At 40.3% G+C, this 20,960-nt stretch overlaps 1 protein-coding gene across 7 annotated transcripts in view; it reads right to left on the reverse strand.

Moving 5' to 3' along the window:
- The window catches only part of IFTAP (intraflagellar transport associated protein), a 65,225-nt gene extending 44,311 nt beyond the window's left edge, over nucleotides 1-20,914 (reverse strand). The window contains exons 1-4 of one of the 7 annotated variants that reach the window (XM_006062338.4): nucleotides 20,769-20,874; nucleotides 16,356-16,432; nucleotides 15,708-15,765; nucleotides 2,861-3,016 (exon numbers count right to left, since the gene is read on the reverse strand). In XM_006062338.4, coding sequence (XP_006062400.2) covers nucleotides 2,861-2,993 — 133 coding nt within the window. In that variant the 5' untranslated portion in view covers nucleotides 2,994-3,016; nucleotides 15,708-15,765; nucleotides 16,356-16,432; nucleotides 20,769-20,874. Of the gene's footprint in view, nucleotides 1-2,860; nucleotides 3,041-15,707; nucleotides 15,766-16,355; nucleotides 16,433-20,768 lie in introns of those variants that run through there. The other 6 variants (XM_025266205.3, XM_006062337.4, XM_006062336.4 and 3 more) reach the window with 6 other exon arrangements.
- Between the last annotated feature and the right edge of the window lie 46 nt (nucleotides 20,915-20,960).

A 20,960-nucleotide genomic window follows, 5' to 3' on the forward strand; every position in this document is an offset into this window, starting at 1 on the left:
CTGGCGCCTAAGGATATTTTCAAAGGGAAAAAACTAGTGTGCTTGGAGATGCAGTTTATGTAACTTGCATCATCATTTATTTCAGCTCAATTTGGGGCCTAAACTGAACTCAAAATGAAGTCACCACATCTGCAACAGATTCTCTGGGCATGGAATGAGCACACAAAAATCTGCAAACAGAACAGACTCCTTACCCGGAAAAACAAAAACAGTGTAACCTCCTTAAAATATCCAAGTCCTTGCAAGAAGTTCTTACACTTTCAGAGTACAAAAATAAAGTCAGCCTTACAAGTAAGTTCCAAAATAATCTGGGTTATCAAAATGCCACTGGCATACCAAAATACATGAATTCTGCCAGTTTTATCCTTGTTTCCACAGCCTACCCCAGCCATTCACACAACCATGCATGAGTGGGTCTGGAAAACATGAAACTAAATCATTAGACTCAGAGAAGGCAAGCATCTTCCTAAATCCATGTGCATAAGACAAATAGTGAATTTGGCCATTATCAAGATTAATTTGATCCACATATGATACCAAAATAGATCATTCTCAGCCCCAACTAACAAAGTATTTCCTAAATTCTCTATTTCCCTTTCAGTTCAGTTCAGTTCAGTCGCTCAGTCATGTCCAACTCTTTGCGACCCCATAGATCGCAGCACGCCAGGCCTCCCTGTCCATCACCAACTCCCGGAGTTCACTCAAACTCATCTCCATCGAGTTGGTGATACCATCCAGCCATTTCATCCTCTGTCATCCCCTTCTCCTCCTGCCCCCAATCCCTCCCAGCATCAGAGTCTTTTCCAATGAGTCAACTCTTCGTATGAGGTAGCCAAAGTATTGGAGTTTCAGCTTCAACATTAGTCCTTCCAATAAACACCCAGGACTGGTCTCCTTTAGGATGGACTGGTTGGATCTCCTTGCAGTCCAAGGGACTCTCAAGAGTCTTCTCCAACACCACAGTTCAAAAGCATCAATTCTTCGGTGCTAAGCTTTCTTCACAGTCCAACTCTCACATCCATACATGACCACTGGAAAAACCATAGCCTTGACTAGACGGACCTTTGTTGGCAAAGTAATATCTCTGCTTTTTAATGTGCTATCTAGGTTGGTCATAACTTTCCTTCCAAGGAGTAAGCGTCTTTTAATTTCATGGCTACAATCACCATCTGCAGTGATTTTGGAGCCCTAACCCTATTTCCCTTGCTGCTGCTGCTGCTAAGTCGCTTCAGTCGTGTCCGACTCTGTGTGTCCCCATAGACGTCACCCCACCAGGCTCCGCCATCCCTGGGATTCTCCAGGCAAGAACACTGGAGTAGGTTGCCATATTTCCCTTAAGAGTAAACAAAACAGATAGATATTCCCACTACCTTGTACAATAAAAGAAACAGGTTAGAATCTCTTTTCCTTTTCTTCATTATAACTTCACTTCTTTTACATTTGTTAAGGACACATGAACTATGGCTTCAAATCATGGAGCTGAGGATCCTGAGATTGTTATAACCTAAGAAATTATGGAACTCCCTATTTTCAATCCTGGGTACACATTAGAATCACCACAGGAACTTTTAAAAAGTCTGTATTCCCAGGCCCCATAAGGGCCCTGGAGTTGAGTCCAAGATACATGTAAGTCAACAGTCTCCCAAATGTGGAGTCATGACCCAAAAAGGACCAAGGTTGAGAGCAAGCCAATGGCAGTCGAAACAGAACTCAATGCCTACAGGAGCCAGTGGCGTGAAGGAAGCAGGCAGGATATGCACACAGTTTTAGGGTGTGTGAGAGCCCGAGAGTGTATCACACTAGTAAGGTCACAGGGTAAGTGTAAGGCTCCTGAACTCTAGCTGCTGATACTGCCATCAGGGAAATAAGAGGCAACCATCTTCTCACTTAATCAGAAAAAAGAAAAAATAGAAAATCAAGATTTTTGTGTAACATTTCCAACTTTTAAATGTTGGCTCAATAAAACGACAACAATACTGCATGAGGTAACCAAACACATTACAAAACAAAGAGCACGTGTTTGGCCTTTAGGGCTTCAGTTATCACTTCTGGTCTAAAGGATGGTTTCCATTCTACAGAAACCACAGCATGATATCACCACAATAAACAATAATAATACCTAACCTTCATTAAGCATTTACAAGCTAGCCATTATGCTAAGAGGTTTACATGGATTATCTCAATTAGCCTTCATCAACCTTTATGGTACTATGAATAATCCCCCTCTACTCAAGTGACTTCCCCTCAAGCCAGAAAGAGGCGATGCCAGAATCCAAACGTGTATGGTGTGACTCCATATCCTACATGGTGCTAGATTTCTTCAATGTTTTCAGTACTCTCTTAAAAGCCTTTGCACTTGTATTTTTTCAAAACTAAAACAAAGGGATTATATTAAATGATTTCTCGGGTCCTTTTAGTTCTCAAATTCAATGGCTCAGATTCCATAATACAACTCTTGGCTGGATAAAAAAGTTAGCATTTATATGCATCAGTTGCAAATGCCTTGATGAGAATAACCTGATCAAAACAATGGAATGAATGAATGCTCATTCAATAGTCTTTTTGAAAAGACAGCAAAGACATAAAATCATAATAAAATTCGTTATCTCTACTGGGCTTCCCTGGTGGCTCCGTTGATAAAGAAGCCACCTGCAATGCGAGAGACCAGGGTTCGATCCCTGGGTTAGGAAGATCCCCTGGAGGAGGACATGGGGAGGATACACTCCAGTACCCTTGCCTGGAGAAACCCCAGGGACAGAGGAGCCTGGGGGGCTACAGTCCACGGGGTCGCCAAGAGTCAGACACCACTGAGCAACCCTCACTTCACTAGTGTCATAGAAAGTTTACTTTTCCATCTTACCTTGTGAAAGATGAGTGAACGTTCTCAGAAATTCTTCATATGTTTGCTCATGACAATTAACAAACTTATCCAAGACTTCTTCAATTAGCCGATCTTCATCCATCATCTCCAATTCTGGTGTCTGGGCAGGCATTCCTATTCATAAGGCCACTTTATCTACGAGACCAAGAAAAACATGAGCTACGGTGAGTTGTGCAGTACCGGCCTCTTGAAACTACTCTGGACGGGTAGGTGGAAGAATTCCAACACTCCAAAAGGACAAATCAAGATAGTTATTAGAGCGATATACCCTGATTTAAGAGACCAGAGTTATATTCATATCTCAATTGTAGAATTGAACTATCCCAATTTTATTTTTGCTAGTTTCCTGGTTACCATCTTCTTAATTCACAGGAATATCATCACACAGTTACATAACTAGAAACTCAAAATCTTTCAAGGTGAGATAAACCAACCACCCATCCAAAGACAACAGCAACAGTTGCTAACATTTGTTACTTATTGAGCACCTATTAGGTACCAGGTACTGTTCTTTAACTTCATAACAATTCTAGCTCCGATTATAGAGCCAGTAAGCAGAAATGTCAGTTCTAGAAGTGTGACCCTAGAACCCATGCCCCTAAGTACTTCACTATGTTTCTCTATTCATTGCATGACATACACACACACCCTCCATCCTCTGGTACTTGTGCTGCCAAACAGTTGACCTGTCTGTGCTTCAACACATCCAGATATTGAAAACCCTTTATGTTCCAAAGAAGCCTTTGGACAGCTCTATTCAAGCCTCCTTCTAAAACAGCCTAAATGTGTCTTTGTGTTCCCTACCCCAAACTGGTCCTGGGCCCCTGGATGGGACTGAACCATTTCAATTCTTTTCATATACAATATCCTTTCAAATATTTGGGCAAGCCTGTCCTGTCCTTTCTCAATCTTCTTATTTCACCCACTTACACAAATTTCTTTTTCAAAATTCAGTTCAGAATTCAGTTTGTCTCTGAAGGCTTTAGTTTTCCATCTCCCATCACCACAAGAGCACATCATAATTTCTGTGCTGCTTCTCTATGCTGTGTTCCACTTATCCCATTGTACTGTAAATAGTTGTATACATTTCTGTGTCTTCTATGAGACCTGAAGCCCGTGAGAGAAAGGGTCCATATCTTTTCATAGCTCAGGATGTGGCACAGAGTTGGCGGTCCATTGATCTCAAACTAAAGTTACTCATTTGAGCAGGTACTACAGTCAAATATTGTTAGAAGTTGGCCAAAAACTCTGCTAAGCCTACCCAGTCACTGTATCTGTACCTTATGTGACATGGCTTTGAATCCTTTCACCCTTCTGATCAATCTACCTGGAAAAGATTTCACACTGTCTGCATCCCTTTAAAATGTGTCCTCCAAAAATGAAGACAAGATTCCAGGAACAGTCTGGAAACAGTGATATTTGATTAACGCTCATATTCTAAATGCCTTACTCCTACTTCATGCAAAGATCCCGTTCGCAAGCTAGTGGCCCCCTCACATTGTCAGAGCATTGACTACTTCGTAACTAAATGCTTGTCAGCTGAGACAGTACCTCAGTCCTTGAGGAGTTTGAACTTTGTTTTTAGTTGTGATATTTCACCTTGTTAAATTTCGTTCATTCTGTGTGAAATATGATTCTTACACAGCTTTGCGAAAAATGACTATCTACAAAAAGCAGAACAATGACAGCCTAAACAGCCAGTGTGATTCACGGGAGGGGTTCTCCGATACTATATAAATTCTGTGGTTCTTCTATTTTTCCTGAATAAAAGTGAACATCTGGTGTCTGTTATTAACTTTATTATTTGACATTTACCATAAAGTTCAGGAAAAACAAACCAAAAGTATATTCACAAGGTGATACCCGAATTCACTTAGTGGCAAAACCAAACCTGAATTAACATGAAAGTGTTTGTGGCTTTTATTTATTCTGTATAAATAGTATTACTATTTATGTTTCCCTGAAAAAAAAAACTAATGGGCTTGCTTTTGAGGTGCTTTTCCAGACCCCACTGGAGATTTTAGGTATTAATAATATGTGGCATTTGCCCTGATTACCTTTCTAAACTCCAAAAAACTTTTGAATTCTGAAAGACAACTGACCCCAAGAGTTTTAAATACAAAGTATGAAGCTACAGGTACCTCTCAAGATTGCTGTAAGGATTAGATGAATATACAGGGGGCCTCAAGAAGTGTCAGCCATGAGCATGACGACAACGTATCAGCCTTGGTACTCTGTGCTTTGTTTACATGAAGACCTGTGTTGGCCGTGACCCCTTTGACTTTGAAGGTACTAATATTACCCAAAGATCAATCAAGAGAATTCGTGATGCATTACAACCCTAGATAAAACATGATATTGCAGCAGTCCTAGTGAAAATAAAAAGTCTAGCTATACACCAACCCAAAATGAAAGAAATAATTTGGACCTGAAAATTAGGTATAAGAAAAAGCCCCAGTTACAGTTTATGCAAATTCGCCTATAATACTGCCAGGCTTCAGCAACCCATAGTTTAATTATGCTTGCAATTGCTAGCTAATAAATAATGATAAATTCAAAGGTGGTTATTATTTAACTATCAGTAGGACAAATACTTAATTACCAAAATGTTAATGTCAATCTGCTTTTCCAGAAGTGGACCCCAGCAAAATTCCAGCACTGTATTATAGCAACCTCTTCCTCAAGCCATCTCAGGTAATCTACTTCTGCGGACAAATATCAAACAGAAGCAGCCAGGTTGTACTTTATATTGCTGTAAATGCCTTCCCGTGGATGCTTTGAGAGTTATAATAGGAATTCCTTTGAACATGCTTTGCAATTCTCAAATTGGTATATTTTGAGTATTTAGCCTTAACACATCTCAGTTTTACTAAAGGCAGACAATTAACAGGCTGTGCACAGCACAAATTCAACATCTTTCAATGTCTTTAATTTTATTCCTGTGGTTATCACAATACAGTAACTATACAGACATTTTAAAGACTTTTGCAAAATCCAGCTTTACAAGCTGTCATGATTTAAAGAGTTTAACCCACCTTCAAACTTAGCACTTTCCTTATCTATGAAAATACAAATAACCTCATGTTAAAAGTCCTCAGAGACTGACAGAGAAGATAATCTTTTACCAGACAATCAAGTGGTTTATGCAAATCCTAGTGGTTTTCTAGAAGGAAGCATTGCTTTTTCAGTTACCATTCACATTAGTTTGTGTTTTTACCATGAAGTGTTTTTCTAAAAGAGAAAAAGGAAGAGACAGAGATATACTTGCCTGGATAACAGGATTCTTTGATTTGGTTTTTTTGTCTTAAAGCTTAAAGCTCCACATAAAAAAGACCCAGAACATATTGTGATAATAAGTAAATGTGTAACAACATACACTTTCACAATCACAGCCTCCAGAAGGAACCACTGGGAGGATGTGTCGCTCTGCTTGGACTACTAAACTCCACAAAAGACCACAAGCTTTCTTAGGAACAGGATTCTCTGCTTACTGAGTCCCTGGGAGCTAGCAAAAGAACCACACCATCTTCCTGGAGTCCTGCTTTCTTCCTTTCAAATAACACAACTAACGACCACGCAAGCCAAGTAGTGTCACCTGCTCTGAAAGAAAACGTAACACCTCCAGGCTAGTTCTGAACCCAAGTTTGCTCACTGCCAGAAAGACTAATACTTGAGAGACAAGTATTGGAAAAAAAGGAAAAGCTGCTTTATTCAGGAGGCCAGTGACCTGGGGAGATGGTGGCTAATGTCCCAAGATCATCTCCAAGTTGCTGGCTAGGAGACCAAGGTTTTCAAGGGGAGTTTCAGGGATGTACAAGCAGGGGTCGACATGCACAACAGCAGTCAGCTCCGATAATCATCTCCAAACTGGTCCAGTTAATGTCATCTTCATTAGGTGTTCATTAATTTTCTACTCAGGGTCATTCCATTCCCGTGTCCTTGAGGTTGGTTTCTGAAATTCTTAGGCAAGCGAGATTAGTTCTCATTCTCTCCTCGTCAGCTTGTCATTATCTAGGCAGCTCTGAGGCATGCCAGGGCCAGCAGGAAAGGAAAATGCCCGTGAACTTGAAAATTTGTGCTGTTCAAGATGGATCAGCTCATGCCCTGGGTATAAGACCCCACTGTCAATCCTTCATTCCATTTCTATGGAATTGGGGCAAAGGTCTTTCTTTCTTTCTAGGAGAAAGCAAAAGCAATGGTTGGGACATTTTGTTGTATACTTAGAGCCTTCATGATGGTTTAGGAGTTTCGGTTTTTAATTGACTCTCCCTGTGTCATCAATTTCAGGTCCACTTGGAGCCAGTTGGTTGAACCCACAGGACATTATCTCAACAGTTTGGGGTCATAAATCAAGACACTGGTTTAAGCTAACAATAGAAAAAAATTATGTTGGGCTCTTTTTTCCTTTGTTTGTACATTCCCTCACTTTTCCAGACAGTACCTGTTTGAATCTGCTCTTTGGAGCTCAGGGAAGGTTTAGGAGACTAAAGCCTTTTTATAAACAAGAGGCAAGCAGAGGAAGAGTGGGGATTGGGGGTGATCTGTCCTGGGAAGGTCCCTGTAAAGGGTCCCACCCCTTTACAGATATTATTATAAAATAAAGTATGTGGAACTATCACCACTGATGTAGCATTTCTTGGATACTTATCTTCAGATCCCTGCCTCCTGTGACTTACTTAAAACACATTTGTCAGAGACAAGAGCAAGAAGCCTTAAGAAACAAGTCACCCTGAGCTAGTAAGCTTTCAAAACATATAATCTGCTTTCTAACAGTACAGAAAGGTATATGCCTGCAAAATTGTGTTTGTTGTTGTTGTTAACTGTGAGGCTTACTACTGAAAGTAATAAATAACACATTTTTAAAGCGTTTTGCAGGGACTATCAAAGCACTGTGTCTCAGATTCTCATAGTTCTGTTCAAGCAGCTCCTGATGTATGAAAGGTAAATGGCATATTTTACAAAGAATTCCCAAAGCCTGCGGAAGGAAAATGTCAACCTTGCTGCTGCACAGGCTAGGTCTCTTTTTATATTTTGGAAAATGAACAAATCTCAAAAGACCAAATTACACAGTAAGGGTATAGATTTATTTACATGATAGAAGAGACTCGGTATGAACTGACAGCCTCTGCCTTGACTGAACAACAACTATTTTGCATCCTATAATATTTTCATGTTGTTTAGATCATATTAAGGAGAATGAAATTCAGTGACAGAAATTGGCACAGATGCTCAGAGTTGAGAGAAACCTAAAGGTCATCTAGTTCAATCACAGAATACAAATAAATGAATCTGGAAAAGAAACTGTAAGTGAGATTTTTGTCAACTAAGGACTCTACTGGTGAGCAGCATTATGTGGTTCTCATAAACAGTAATGAGATGCTCCTGGTTATGATTTTTAATGCACAGATGAAGTCATGAGGAAATTAAGCAATAAGCAGCAATCTCACTCAGGTTGGGTGTATTCGTGTGTCTGACTACAACTACGTTCTTTATCCCAATAACATACAAAACATCTTGAGGCAAAATGCACAAACACACACACACACACGCATATATATCATTTGTTTTAGACATTTACCAATACAAACAAGAAAACAAAGGAAAAGAGGAATACATAAATATAAAACTTCTTATGAAATAGAAGAGGATCTAAATTCCTTTACAGTTTTATATCTGGGTGATAAAAACATACATTCTGGCATCAAAGAATACACAACACTTCAAGTTACAAGCTTCTCCCAAAGAGCCTTTTCTAATACTTTAAAAAGCATGGAATTCTCCATTATCACCAAAAAAGCTGAGAGTATAAGCCTCTAGATTTCCACGTAGATTCCCCTTGGTACAACCCTTTGCAGTGAATATTAAAGGAAGCCTTTGGTAGGAAGCAGGAGAGGCTTGGAGATAACTGCTAACTACAAAGCTTTACAAGAGCAGCTTCCCGGCTGGTTCAGTGCCAATGCAGGAGATGCAGGTTCAATCCATGGGCTGGGAAGATCCCCTGGAGAAGGAAATGGCAACCCACTCCAGTATTCTTGCCTGGAAAACTCCATGGACAGAGAAGCCTGGCAGGCTACGTCCATGGGGTCACAAAAGAGTCAGACACGGCTTAATGACTAAACAACAACAAAGCTTTAGAAGAGAAAAGCTGCATATTGTCATCTGTGCAGAGGTCTCAGAAGTTGGCACATCTTTGTTATACTTTTTCCTTGACAAAAATCTCATCTTCGGGAAAAGATAAAGAGAAGACATCCAGTAAAAGTTTACCAAGAATGCTGGAACTCAGGCGTGTGGATGGTTTTCCTCCTGCAAAAAGCTCTAGAGGGTGGGAATAATACTAATCTATAAAATTACATGTTTAAGCAGAAAGTTTCCTCTTGAAAAATTTGCTTCCCTTTCCTGATCATCCATCCAAGTTACCGTAATGGGGTTTCTTGAGGGTATCATTTATTAAGACTTGCTCATCAACAGATTGTATAAGATCAATTTTATTTCCCCCAAACATACTCTTCCTCCAAGCTGCTCGAGTCAATCCAGAAATGTCTACATTGACTCACTGAGGCGGGTCAACTATTAGACTGTTTTCAATTACACAGTTATTAATTCCATTAAACAGAAATGCAAACAGTTAAGCATTCAGAACTTCCCTCTCCTTGCTTACTCCTTATTTTTTTAAAAAAAGGCAAATTACCTGTGGACATGGAGGCTGAAAGATGTACCCATAAGACAAATTTTAGAAAATCCATTGTTTTCTAAAGCAAAAATATTAGTTTTCCACTATCATTTTTGTTTCTTAATTTGCCTTTTTGAAAAATTTGAGTCAATCACCTACCTTCACCTCCTAACAAAACTACAAACATATTAACTGACATCTGCTGCTGCTGCTAAGTCGCTTCAGTCGTGTCTGACTCTGTGTGACCCCATAGACGGCAGCCCACCAGGCTCCGCCATCCCTGGGATTCTCCAGGCAAGAACACTGGAGTGGGTTGCCATTTCCTTCTCCAATGCATGACCTCTAGACTAGTACAGTTTATCAAGAAAAATGTACAATACACATATTTCAACGTTACTCAAAACTGATCTCCTAGCCTCAGAAATGTGATCATCTACCTCAATGAGTTAGGGACAATAATAGTGAGTATTTCAGTGAACATTTTTTCAAGGCCCCTGATAAACCTATGGATCCAAACAGGCAGTAGAGTTTCTAAGTCAACTTTAGAGCTCTATAATCATGCAATAAGGTTTCAATCATAAAAGAGTTATTAGCTCAATTGTAATGCCGCCTTCCCGTGGGACACGACGTCCCATGTTTGCGCATTTTATCCATATTGCATGACACAACTGCGGCACAAAAGCCTCCATCTCAGCTAAAGTCATCGCTCTGTCTGGCTTCCCAGCCTGCGGGCCACGTGCACGGCACACAGCGCTTCCCCAGAACCAGAAAGCCTGCTTTAAAGCAACACCTGCACAGCTACTTAGGAACAGGTGTAGACCCACCAGACTAAATCAACTCTGTTTTTAGGAATTCATTTCACAAAGTGTTTCAAAATGCCAGATGGTGCAAATAATATCGACCTTTTCATTTGACATTCTCTTAAAAAGAAATAAGATTTTAAAGCTGTATTTCTCAGCTATTTTTGATTCTAAATTCCTACGACCGTGGAATAACAAATGGGCCTTAAGGAGTAATACAGTGATTCCCTAACTTCCAATTTCCCTCAGCATTTTATTTGCAATTTTGCTTCTGTGTACACAACATAACACACACACACCCCTACGTAAAAACCAATTTCTTTTTGCCAGCATGGAAATTAAGAAACACAAATTCCCTCTTTCTCTAAGAATAAAAATTTTAAGTGCATTTTCTTTCTGAAACAACACTATAAATCACCTCTGAAATGTTGCTCCATTTTATTCTACAATTAGGAATCCTCCTTAAAAATCAGAGAATGTTCTGGTCAAGTGGCTGCATTTAATTCATCACTTTAAATAAAAAATGACAACCCGCTTGTCATGTTCTTCTCTTGACAGCCCTTCATACTAATTGTAGATTGCTTCCGTCTATGTTTCCCTTTCCTTCCTCTTTTCTCCTCTTTGCTGGTTTCAGTTGTGGCTTCTATCGTGGGATTCATTCAACAAGTCAGACATTTCCCTTTCCCATACTATTTATATTATTTCCTGAAAAAAAAATCAGCCACTTATTTGAAAAGGTAAAAATTGTCTATGCCTGTTTGAATGCTATGAAAAGCTGCCATTGACCTTATTTCAAACACTTGATAACCCGTTGGGCAATAATGTCATTTAAGTTGTTTCTTCATTTATAAAAGGGGATGGAAATGCTTGACAGGCCACTACATTTCTTGGGAAACACTGCCAAGAGTTCACAAGACTGTGCTCCTCCTCTGCCCGCCTCAGCTCACCATGTACACACACTCTTGTAGCTGTGTTACCCTTTCAAGTTATTTAACTTTTATATCCTTAAGTAGTCTGAATGTAGATATAAAGAGACAGGATTTGAAGTTGTCTTCCATCTCTCACATTCTATTTTTCTCCAACTATGTTTCCTTTTTATTCAATTACTATGACAGTATATCCCATTACTAAATCTTTTATTATTTTACTCTGTAATGACACTGACTTGTATTCTTTAATTGCCCACTGTTTGGGATTTAAGGTAGAAGAAATACACATATCTCAGTATGAATTTGACTCTGCCCTATAATTGTGATTTCTTGGTGAACTTTTAAGAAAGGGTGACTACTTCCTACTATCATGCAAGCTCCTTAAGGCAAGACCTGTGTCTGTGATATTTTTTTTTTCCTAATCCTCCACAGTGGAGATACACAGTGGATGCTGGATACTCTGTACACAGTGGATGCTGGATAAATATTGTTCATGACTTCACATTTAGCTTTTGTGCTAGGATTTTGTGGAGAAGGGATGGCACCCCACTCCAGTACTCTTGCCTGGAAAATCCCATGGACGGAGGAGCCTGGTAGGCTGCAGTCCATGGGGTCGCTAAGAGTCGGACACGACTGAGCGACTTCCCTTTCACTTTTCACTTTCATGCATTGGAGAAGGAAATGGCAACCCACTGCAGTGTTCTTGCCTGGAGAATCCCAGGGACGGGGGAGCCTGGTGGGCTGCCATCTATGGGGTCGCACAGAGTCGGACACGACTGAAGTGACTTAGCAGCAGCAGCAGCAGCAGCTAGGATTTTGATAGGCTGGGGCCAACAAACCCACTCAGCAACCAACTACCTGTTTTCTGGCATTAGCAGAATGCAAAGGCTAAACCACTTACCTAAACCCACCCCTGGTTTCTGTGTTACATTTATTATTTTATATTTATTGTGGAGATAGTCACTATGTCAATTAGATGAGTGTTGTCACTGATGCTGGAATTTCAAGTGCTATAATCATTATACAACACCATGAATAGGTTAGGGAAATAACCCAATGCTCTTTTGCAACAGAGATAAAAAAATCACTGTGGGAGTAACCAGAAGAGATGATGATACTTTTTTAAAGAATGGATCAACATTTCAAATGATGAAAATCATCCAAACAATTGAGCTACTTGTTCGGTTTTTAAAACGTCAACCCTGAAAACGCATCCTAAAGTTTTTCAAAAAATGAACATCTTCACTTTCACAAATAAATTTATGGCACCATCATCATTAAACAGATTTATTGAGTACACTCTCTATAACAGACACTTCATATCCATCCATCCTCCCAATAAGGCAGGTATCACCCTTGTTTTAGAGATAAGGACTGAAGCTCAAAAAGGCCTTTCAGCTAGTAAGTGGCAGAACTCAGACTCAAATCCAAATCTATCTACCTCTAATCACTACATTCTATCATCTAAGCCACACAGAACCTGATTAAATGACCAACAAAACTGAACGGTCTGATAGATTGCATTATATTTACCTAATGGAATTTTAGGCAAGTATTAAAAATTATAAAGGTGGAAATATACATTTCATAGTATATATGAAATAACATTACATCAAAAAGATAAAACATAATTTAAATACATTCTTATCATAATTATTAATGTATGTACACCTGGATAAAAATTAGAACATAAATAAATAAAAAATTTTATGGTTAGGAAATGGGCTTAAATAAGTGGTATATATTTTTCTTGAGGTAACTGTTTTTAATGAATTGTTTTAAAATTAAGTCAGCTACAGTAATCAAGGCAGTGTGGTATTGGTGAAAGAATATACAAATAGATCAATGGAACCAAACAGAGAACCCAGGATAGATCCACATAAGTAGAGCTATAAGTATTGCTAACTGATCTTTGACAGAGGAGCAAGGGCAACACAACAGAGAAAAAAGTCTTTTCAACAAAGGGTTCTGGAACAACTGGACATCCACAAGCAAAAACAGGAATCTAGGCTTATTAATAAAGTGGATCACTGAACAAAGAATAAACCACAAAATTATGAAACTCCTAGAAGTTTTATATCAGAAAAAAAACCTAGATGACGTTGGGTATGGCAATGGGTTTTTAGATACAACACTAAAGGCATTATCCATGAAAAATATAATTGATAAGCTGAACTTCACCAAAATTAAAGACTTATGCTCGCCACAAAACACAGACAAGAGAATGAAAAGAAAAGCCATATGATGGGAGAAAATACTTGCAAAGAACACATCTGATAAAGAACTGTTATCCAAAATATACAAAGAACTCTTAAGACGGAACAGTGAGAAGACAAATAACCTGATTAAAAAATAGGCCAAACACCTTAGTAGACACCTCACTAAAGAAGACGTACAGATTACAAGCAAATGAAGAGATGTTCACATCATGTCATTAGGGAAGTGCAAAATTAAAACAATGAGATACTACACACCTATCAGCATGGCCAAGATCCAGAATGTTGACAACACCAACTGCTGGTGAGGATGTAAGCAACATGAACTCTCATTCATTGCTAGTGGGTATACAAAATCATAAAGACAGTTTGGAGGTTTCTTACAAAACTAAACCTACTCTTACCATATGATTCACTAACAGTGCTCCTTGGTATTTACCCAAAGGATTTGAAAACTTACGTCCACACAAAAACCTGCACATGGATGTTTATAGCAGCTTTATTCATAACTGCCAAAATCTGAAAGCAACCAAGGTGTCCTTTGGTAGGAAAACAGATGAACTGTGGATATCCAGGCAATGAAATATTATTCAGAGCTAAAAGAAATGAGCTATCAAGTCATAAAAAGACATGGAGGAAACTTAAATGCATGTTACTAAGTGAAAGAAGCCAATCTGAAAACTATATGACATCGTGAAATCTGCAAAAGTATGGAAACAATAAAAAGGATTAGTGGTTTCAGGGGTTGAGGAAAGGGAGCAATGAGCAGGTGGAGAACAGAGACCTTGTAGGGCAGTGAAATGATTCTGCATGCTCCTATAATAATAGATACATGGGCTGCCATCTATGGGGTCACACAGAGTCGGACACGACTGAAGCGACTTAGCAGCAGCAGTAGCAACCATTATACATTTGTCCAAACCCCCTGAATGTACAACACCATGAGTGAATGTTAACCTAAACTCTGAACTTTGAGTGATAATAATGTGTTAGTGTGGGCTTCCTTGGTGGCTCAGTGGGTGAAGAATCCACCTGCAAGGCAGGAGATTTGGGTTCGATCCCTGAGTTGGGAAGATCCCCTGGAGGAGGGCATGGCAACCCACTCCAGTATTCTTGCCTGGAGAATCCCCATGGAAAAAGGACCCTGGCCGGCTGCAGTCCATGGGGTTGCAAATAGTCGGTCACAACTGAGCGACTAAGCACAACACAATGTGTCAATGCAGGTTCATCTATTTTAACAAATGTATCTCTGGTGGGAGGTACTGATAACGAGAGGCTATGAATGAGTAGGGGCACCAGGTATACGGGAAACTCTACTTTTCACACAATTTTGCTGCAAACCTAAAACTGCTCTAAAAAATAAAGTTTATCTTAAAAAATTAAGCCAGCTTTTACATCTGTCCTGAACCCTTTGGTTTATTCTCCTTTGACTGTGCAAATTTCGAGTAGGGATGGGGGAGGCTACTATCACAGTTTTTAAGACCGCTGTGAAATATTTTCCTTGGCGGAACATTTATTTAATCTTTTTGCAACAACCTTTTGAGGTAGATATTTCTATCCCCATTTCAGAGATGAGGAAACAGAGGCTTAAGGACTAAGATGACTCCACCTGGAAAACAGCGAAGTTGGCAGAGAAAACCAGGGCCACTTGACTCTAAAGCCCATTTTCTTAATCACCCCATTGAACAATCCTACACAGCAGCTGCCTGATATAAAGTGGGTGGTAGGCCTCCCATAAACAGAACTCCTCTTGAGCCTTGCATTAAAGAAAACAAGACCACTCAAAATCACTGACACTGGAACTAGTGGTTTCTGTTTTAGGAAAAATAATTTCCCATTTGAATTATGATAGTATTTATTTGTTGCCATTGTTGCTGTTAAGTCACTAAGTCATGTCTGACTCTTTGTGAACCCTTGGACTGTAGCCCGCTAGGCTCTTTTGTCCATGGGATTTCCCAGACCAGAATACTGGAGTGGGTTGCCATTTCCTTCTCCATGGGATCTTCCCAACTAGGGGATCAAACCCATGACTCCTGTTTGGCTTGGCAGGTGGGTTCTTTACCACAGAGCCACATGGGAAGCCCCAGTATTTATTTAAATCATATTAATTATATTCATTTTTCTAAAATGTTTTGAATAAATCAGGTTTCTACCAGGGCTTTTTTTTTCTGCCTTTATAGATGAATAGTAGATTAGGTTTTCATTGCTCACCAGTAAGGAAACAGTTAAATCTTGAGGGTACACCCTGGTGGATATCTCCCTCAACCATCTAAAGAAAAAAAAAAAAGTCACAGTCAGTTACTCCCGTTAGATCTGCTTTCACTGGGACATCTGTAGGCACACATACGTGCTCTGTTTACCGTCATCCTTCTGCAGGCCACGGTCAGAGCCAACAGTCAGTGAATCTTCCCCACGTGCTGACATTTAATACCCGGTTTAGCGGCAAAGATTGAGAGAGGGCTGAGCAGACCCCTGGCCTTCAGGTAGGTCCAATAACTTCATTTCTACTGGAGCTAAAACCTGGGAGCTTACGCTTGTCAACTTTTAGGGAAAGATGCCCCTTCAGCAGTATGTTACTTCCAGTTGGACTGGGTGTCCAGATAGGGAAGGGATGATGTAGAATTTGGAGAGAAAGGGGCTTTCTGGTCTCAGGCTGCAACAAGGATTTTATTCCTGTGACATCCGAGTTGACATATTAATCTTAGTGCATAAATGCTTCTCTGGTACAAGGGTCAGAAGGAAGACCCAGTCCTGGCTCCACTGTCAGCAAAAAAAAATCAATGTGTGCCTCAAGCCTGATTAACTGTGCAAGACAGGGTTAATTCACACACTGAAAAGACTGCAGTTACATGAGGTTACCTGCTATTCTGGAGCAATCAGGAAAACGTGGGCCACGCTGATCAGTAAGATTTAATGTTTCCGAGTACAGTAGCTTTCTTTGGAAGAGAAAAACAGTCAGTTCAAACACAGGAAACTACAAACCCAGACCTCACACCATTAGTCCTCTTTTGATTCTCAACTATGCCCTAGCTTCATAGTGAATAAGTGAAAAGCTCCCTGCTCAGGGATGTTAGCATGGGGTTGAGAAACTTGTATAAATTTATTGGTCCCGTATTTCTGTCTTTTAAAAAGAATCTTTAATGTGTTGACTTTGAAAGTTCCTTCAATCGAAGAAGTGTCTTCTTTTTCAAACCCTGCCTGTTTTTATCTGGCCTATTTAAAGAGAACCACTTCAGTAGATTATTTTAGTTATAGTATCACCTTTTAAAAACTCATTTTAAAACTGAGATGGGACAAATAGAGTCACATTGAAACCGTGGAAAATATACCATAGTCTACTCCTGTGAAGACATATTTAAGTTAGTAAAGCAAAATTGCAAAATCTAAACTACATGGCAAAATAAAGTGAAAACACTTTCAATGTTAATGTTCATTCTTTAAATACATAAGTCATCCGGCCATGGTTTAAAATGTGTAACCTAAAAATTAAAAACACAAATACTTTGTGTTACAAGAAGAGGTAATTCATCTTAACAGTAATCAATTTTACGACTATTTTTAGGCCCCTGTAATTATGGGGTGAGCCAAGAGCAGGACATCAAAGGGAAATCAGGTCAGGAATCTTTGGGGACCCAAAAAGGCTACACAAAGAGGTAGTATTCGTCATGTCTTGTCTAAGAAAATGTTTGTTTGATCTACAATAACCATGTTTTCCTTTATAAGAAGTCAAAATCCTTATGAACTTTATTTGTTATCAATTTTTTGTTAGTAATCTGTTTTGTTTTTTTTTAATGAGAAAACATTGTACAGCACAGAGAACTCTACTTAAGGCACCGTGGTGACCTGAACGAGAAGGAAGTCCAAAAGGGAGGGGATATGTGTGTATGTGTGGCTGATTCATTTTGTTGTACAGTAGAAACTAATACAACGTTGCAAAGGAATTATACTCCAATAAAAATTAATTTAAAATTCAAAATCCCCATGAACTTTAAAATGAAGCCAATAGGCTCCAGTGAAACTTTCTGTTTAAAAGCAAGCACTCTTGGTGTATGGTCACCCCTTGGGATCTGGGATCCATTACCTCTGCACAGCGAGCTTTCTAGCCCAGTCATTACTGGGTGAAGCCCAGTCTTCCCTGGTGTTTACAACAAGCAGGCGCTGGTGCAGGTGCTCCCTCAACCCCAGAGCGGGCACCTCTGAAAATCATGTGCACATCATGCTGACTGTAATCACTGCTGGTTTTCCTTTACTAAACTGAGTGCCAACAATATTTCCCTTTAGTTCCGATGGAGAGCATTTTCTTAGTTGTACAGATGCCTTCTCTCGCATATACCTGGATAGGCCACAAGTAAATAAAACACTTGCCCAGGTTATTTCATAAGCAAACCACCTACAAACCACCTACAAACCACCATGTCTGAGGAAGAAAGAGGCTTGCTTCATAACCTTAGGCATAATCCTTCTCATTCAAGTTCCTCATTTGCTTTAATAACCCACAAGATGATTATTAAAATATCACACTTTGAATCTCCCAAGCTAAAAATAACTAGAAGAGAATAATTAGCAATTAATTAGATCTGATCTTCAAGGCCCCACCAAAACTGCATTAGACTGACCATAGATTCCAAATGGCCCAAGGAAGCTTTGCAGGCGGAATAAAATAAATTATAGCATCAAATAATGTTTGCTGTGTGGTGTGCTACACTCAGTCACTAAGTCCTGTCCAACTCTTTGCAACCCCATAGACTGTAGCCCCAGAGAAGGCAATGGCACCCCACTCCAGTACTCTTGCCTGGGAAATCCCATGGACGGAGGAGCCTGGGGCACTGCAGTCCATGGGGTCACGAAGAGTTGGACACGACTGAGCGACTTCACTTTCACTTTTCACTTTCATGCATTGGAGAAGGAAATGGCAATGCACTCCAGTGTTCTTGCCTGGAGAATCCCAGGGATGGGGGAGCCTGGTGGGCTGCCATCTATGGGGTCGCACAGAGTCGGACATGACTGACGCGACTTACCAGCAGCAGCAGCAGCAGACTGTAGCCCCTCCAGGCTCCTGGACCAGTACATGGAATTTTCCAGGCAAGAATGCCAGAGTGGGTTGTCATTTCCTTCTCCAGGGGATCTTCCTGACCCAGGGATCGAACCTGCGTCTCCTGCATTGGCAGGCTAATGTTTATTCAATACTTATTATGTACCAGCATATATAATCACATATGTCCTATGTGATTTATGTGTGTCATCCCATTTACTCTCAAAAATAACTCAATGAATAGATACTAATACTATCCCTACTTCACAGATAAGAAAAGAGAGGAAATAAACTTGGCCAAGAGTTAAATAGCAAATATGTGTTTCAGCCCAAATTTGGACTCAGACAATCTAACTTTAGAGTCTGCATAATCAGGAGTTAGTGGAAGGGTAAAAAGAAGAATGAAATATTCCCTGTTACTTAAATTGAGCTCACCACCAACACCTCTGTCCTATGCATGCACCGTCGTGTACAGCTCTTTGTGCCCCCGTGGACTAAAGGCCCACCAGGATCCTCTACGGATTCCCCAAGCAAGAATAATGGAGTGGGTTGCCATTTCCTCCTCCAGTGGATCTTCTCAATCCAGGGATCAAACCCACGTCTCCTGAATTCCAGGCAGATTCTTTACCACTGAGCCACCTGGGAAGCCCCTTCTGTTGCATCAGTTCAGTTCAGTCATTCAGTCATGTCCGACTCTTTGTGACCCCATGGACTGTAGCACACCAGGCCTCCCTGTCCATCACCAACTCCCGGAGCTTTCTCAAACCCATGTCCATCGAGTTGGTGATGCCATCCAGCCATCTCATCCTCTGTCGTCCCCTTCTCCTCCTGCCTTCAATCTTTCTCAGTATCAGGGTCTTTTTCAATGAGTCAGTTCTTCACATCAGGTGCCCAAAGCACTGGAGCTTCAGCTTCAGCAACATTCCTTCCAATGAATACTCAGGACTGATTTTCTTTAGGACTCACTGTTGCATATGTTTATTCAATTCTCACCAGTCTAAAAAATTATCAATCTACACCCACTAACCAGATTCCCAGACCTTAAAACCCTTCTAATCAGCTAACTGTGCATTAACCTTACTTTTTATAAGTTCAAATATAATCATCACAACTAGGACTTAAGAGTGTACAAAGCCCTGTTCTAAGTGCTTTGCATGTATTAACTTACTAGTCCACAACTTACATCAACCAGTGAGGTAGGTAAAATTATCATTTTACAGATGAGGAAACTAGACGCAGGTTAAAGTACTTGCCCAAGGTAACACAGGAAGTGACAGAGCCAGGATTTGAATCCAGGGAGTCAACTTTCAGAGTTCATCCTCGTAGCCACTGTTTTTGAAACATTAACAGTTTATTCTTAGAAGTCAAGGAATCTGTGCTTTTTTGTTTCCTTTAATTTAGGAATTTGGTCTGCAAACAGGGAGTGTATTTCACATAAAGGCTCCTGCTATCTCTTCAAGGTAGGTAATAATTTTTTTTTAATTAATCAAGCTTACTTCATCTGATAAATATCTCTTTTTAAAAATCATACAAATATTACCTTCTGTATAATTCTGGTACCTCTTTTCTTAACGCTTGCTTACAACAGAATTACTAAAGAATTACTTCGAGGTTCTGGAACAGGAAAGGGATCTGAAATAATGGCCACTAACTCTCATTTTCTTATCCAAAGAGGGAGGAAGGGAGGGAGGGGAAGAGACGGGGAGAGAAGAGGTGCTGGAAAACTTCTCTGCTTCCCTAAAAGAAGTCTAAAACCGAAGCAAGAGCAGCTGAGAAAACAAACAGCCTTTGGCAAGGTATTCGGTAAAGTCTAATTACCATATTTCCATGACTACATACAGGAATGGTAAAAATCACTATCAGGTAAATTCTCCCCAGCACGCTGGGTATTCAGAGATTAATCTTTTGGTTCTGCAAAACAGTCACAGTTTTGTACTCTCGGTGCCCCCTTCAAACTCCCGCCCCAGCAACCTAAGGATGCCCACGTGTGCAATTTTGAGTCCAAGCTCCAAAGCGTCCCGGCAGGAGTCCGTGAGGACACCTCGGCCAGGAGTCTCTTCAGGCTGCGGTTTCCAGGCAACCCCACTCTGGCCAGAAGCAGCTGTGCGCCCTACCCGGTCATCTGTTAATGAGTCCCCGGGAGAGGCTCCAACAACACCCGGGTGGGGGAAGCCTGACGCCCCTCCTGGTACGCAACTTTCCCATAACCTGGATGTTAGGTGTGCATCAGCCATTCTCACCTCCCATTCCCTAGTTTTCTGTCTTGGCTCCCAGCTAGTCACTTCGCATTTTTGACGTCTTTACTCAACGAGACTTGTCTCCTGGAGAACGACTGGAGCCTCACGTCCCACAGAGAACGGATTCCTGGGAAATGTAGTTCTTTCTGCTGACAAGTGGTGAATCTTTAAGGGAAAATGACTACAATTCCCAGA

The sequence above is a fragment of the Bubalus bubalis genome, chromosome 16 (assembly GCF_019923935.1).
Source record: "Bubalus bubalis isolate 160015118507 breed Murrah chromosome 16, NDDB_SH_1, whole genome shotgun sequence".
Lineage (NCBI taxonomy): Eukaryota > Metazoa > Chordata > Mammalia > Artiodactyla > Bovidae > Bubalus > Bubalus bubalis.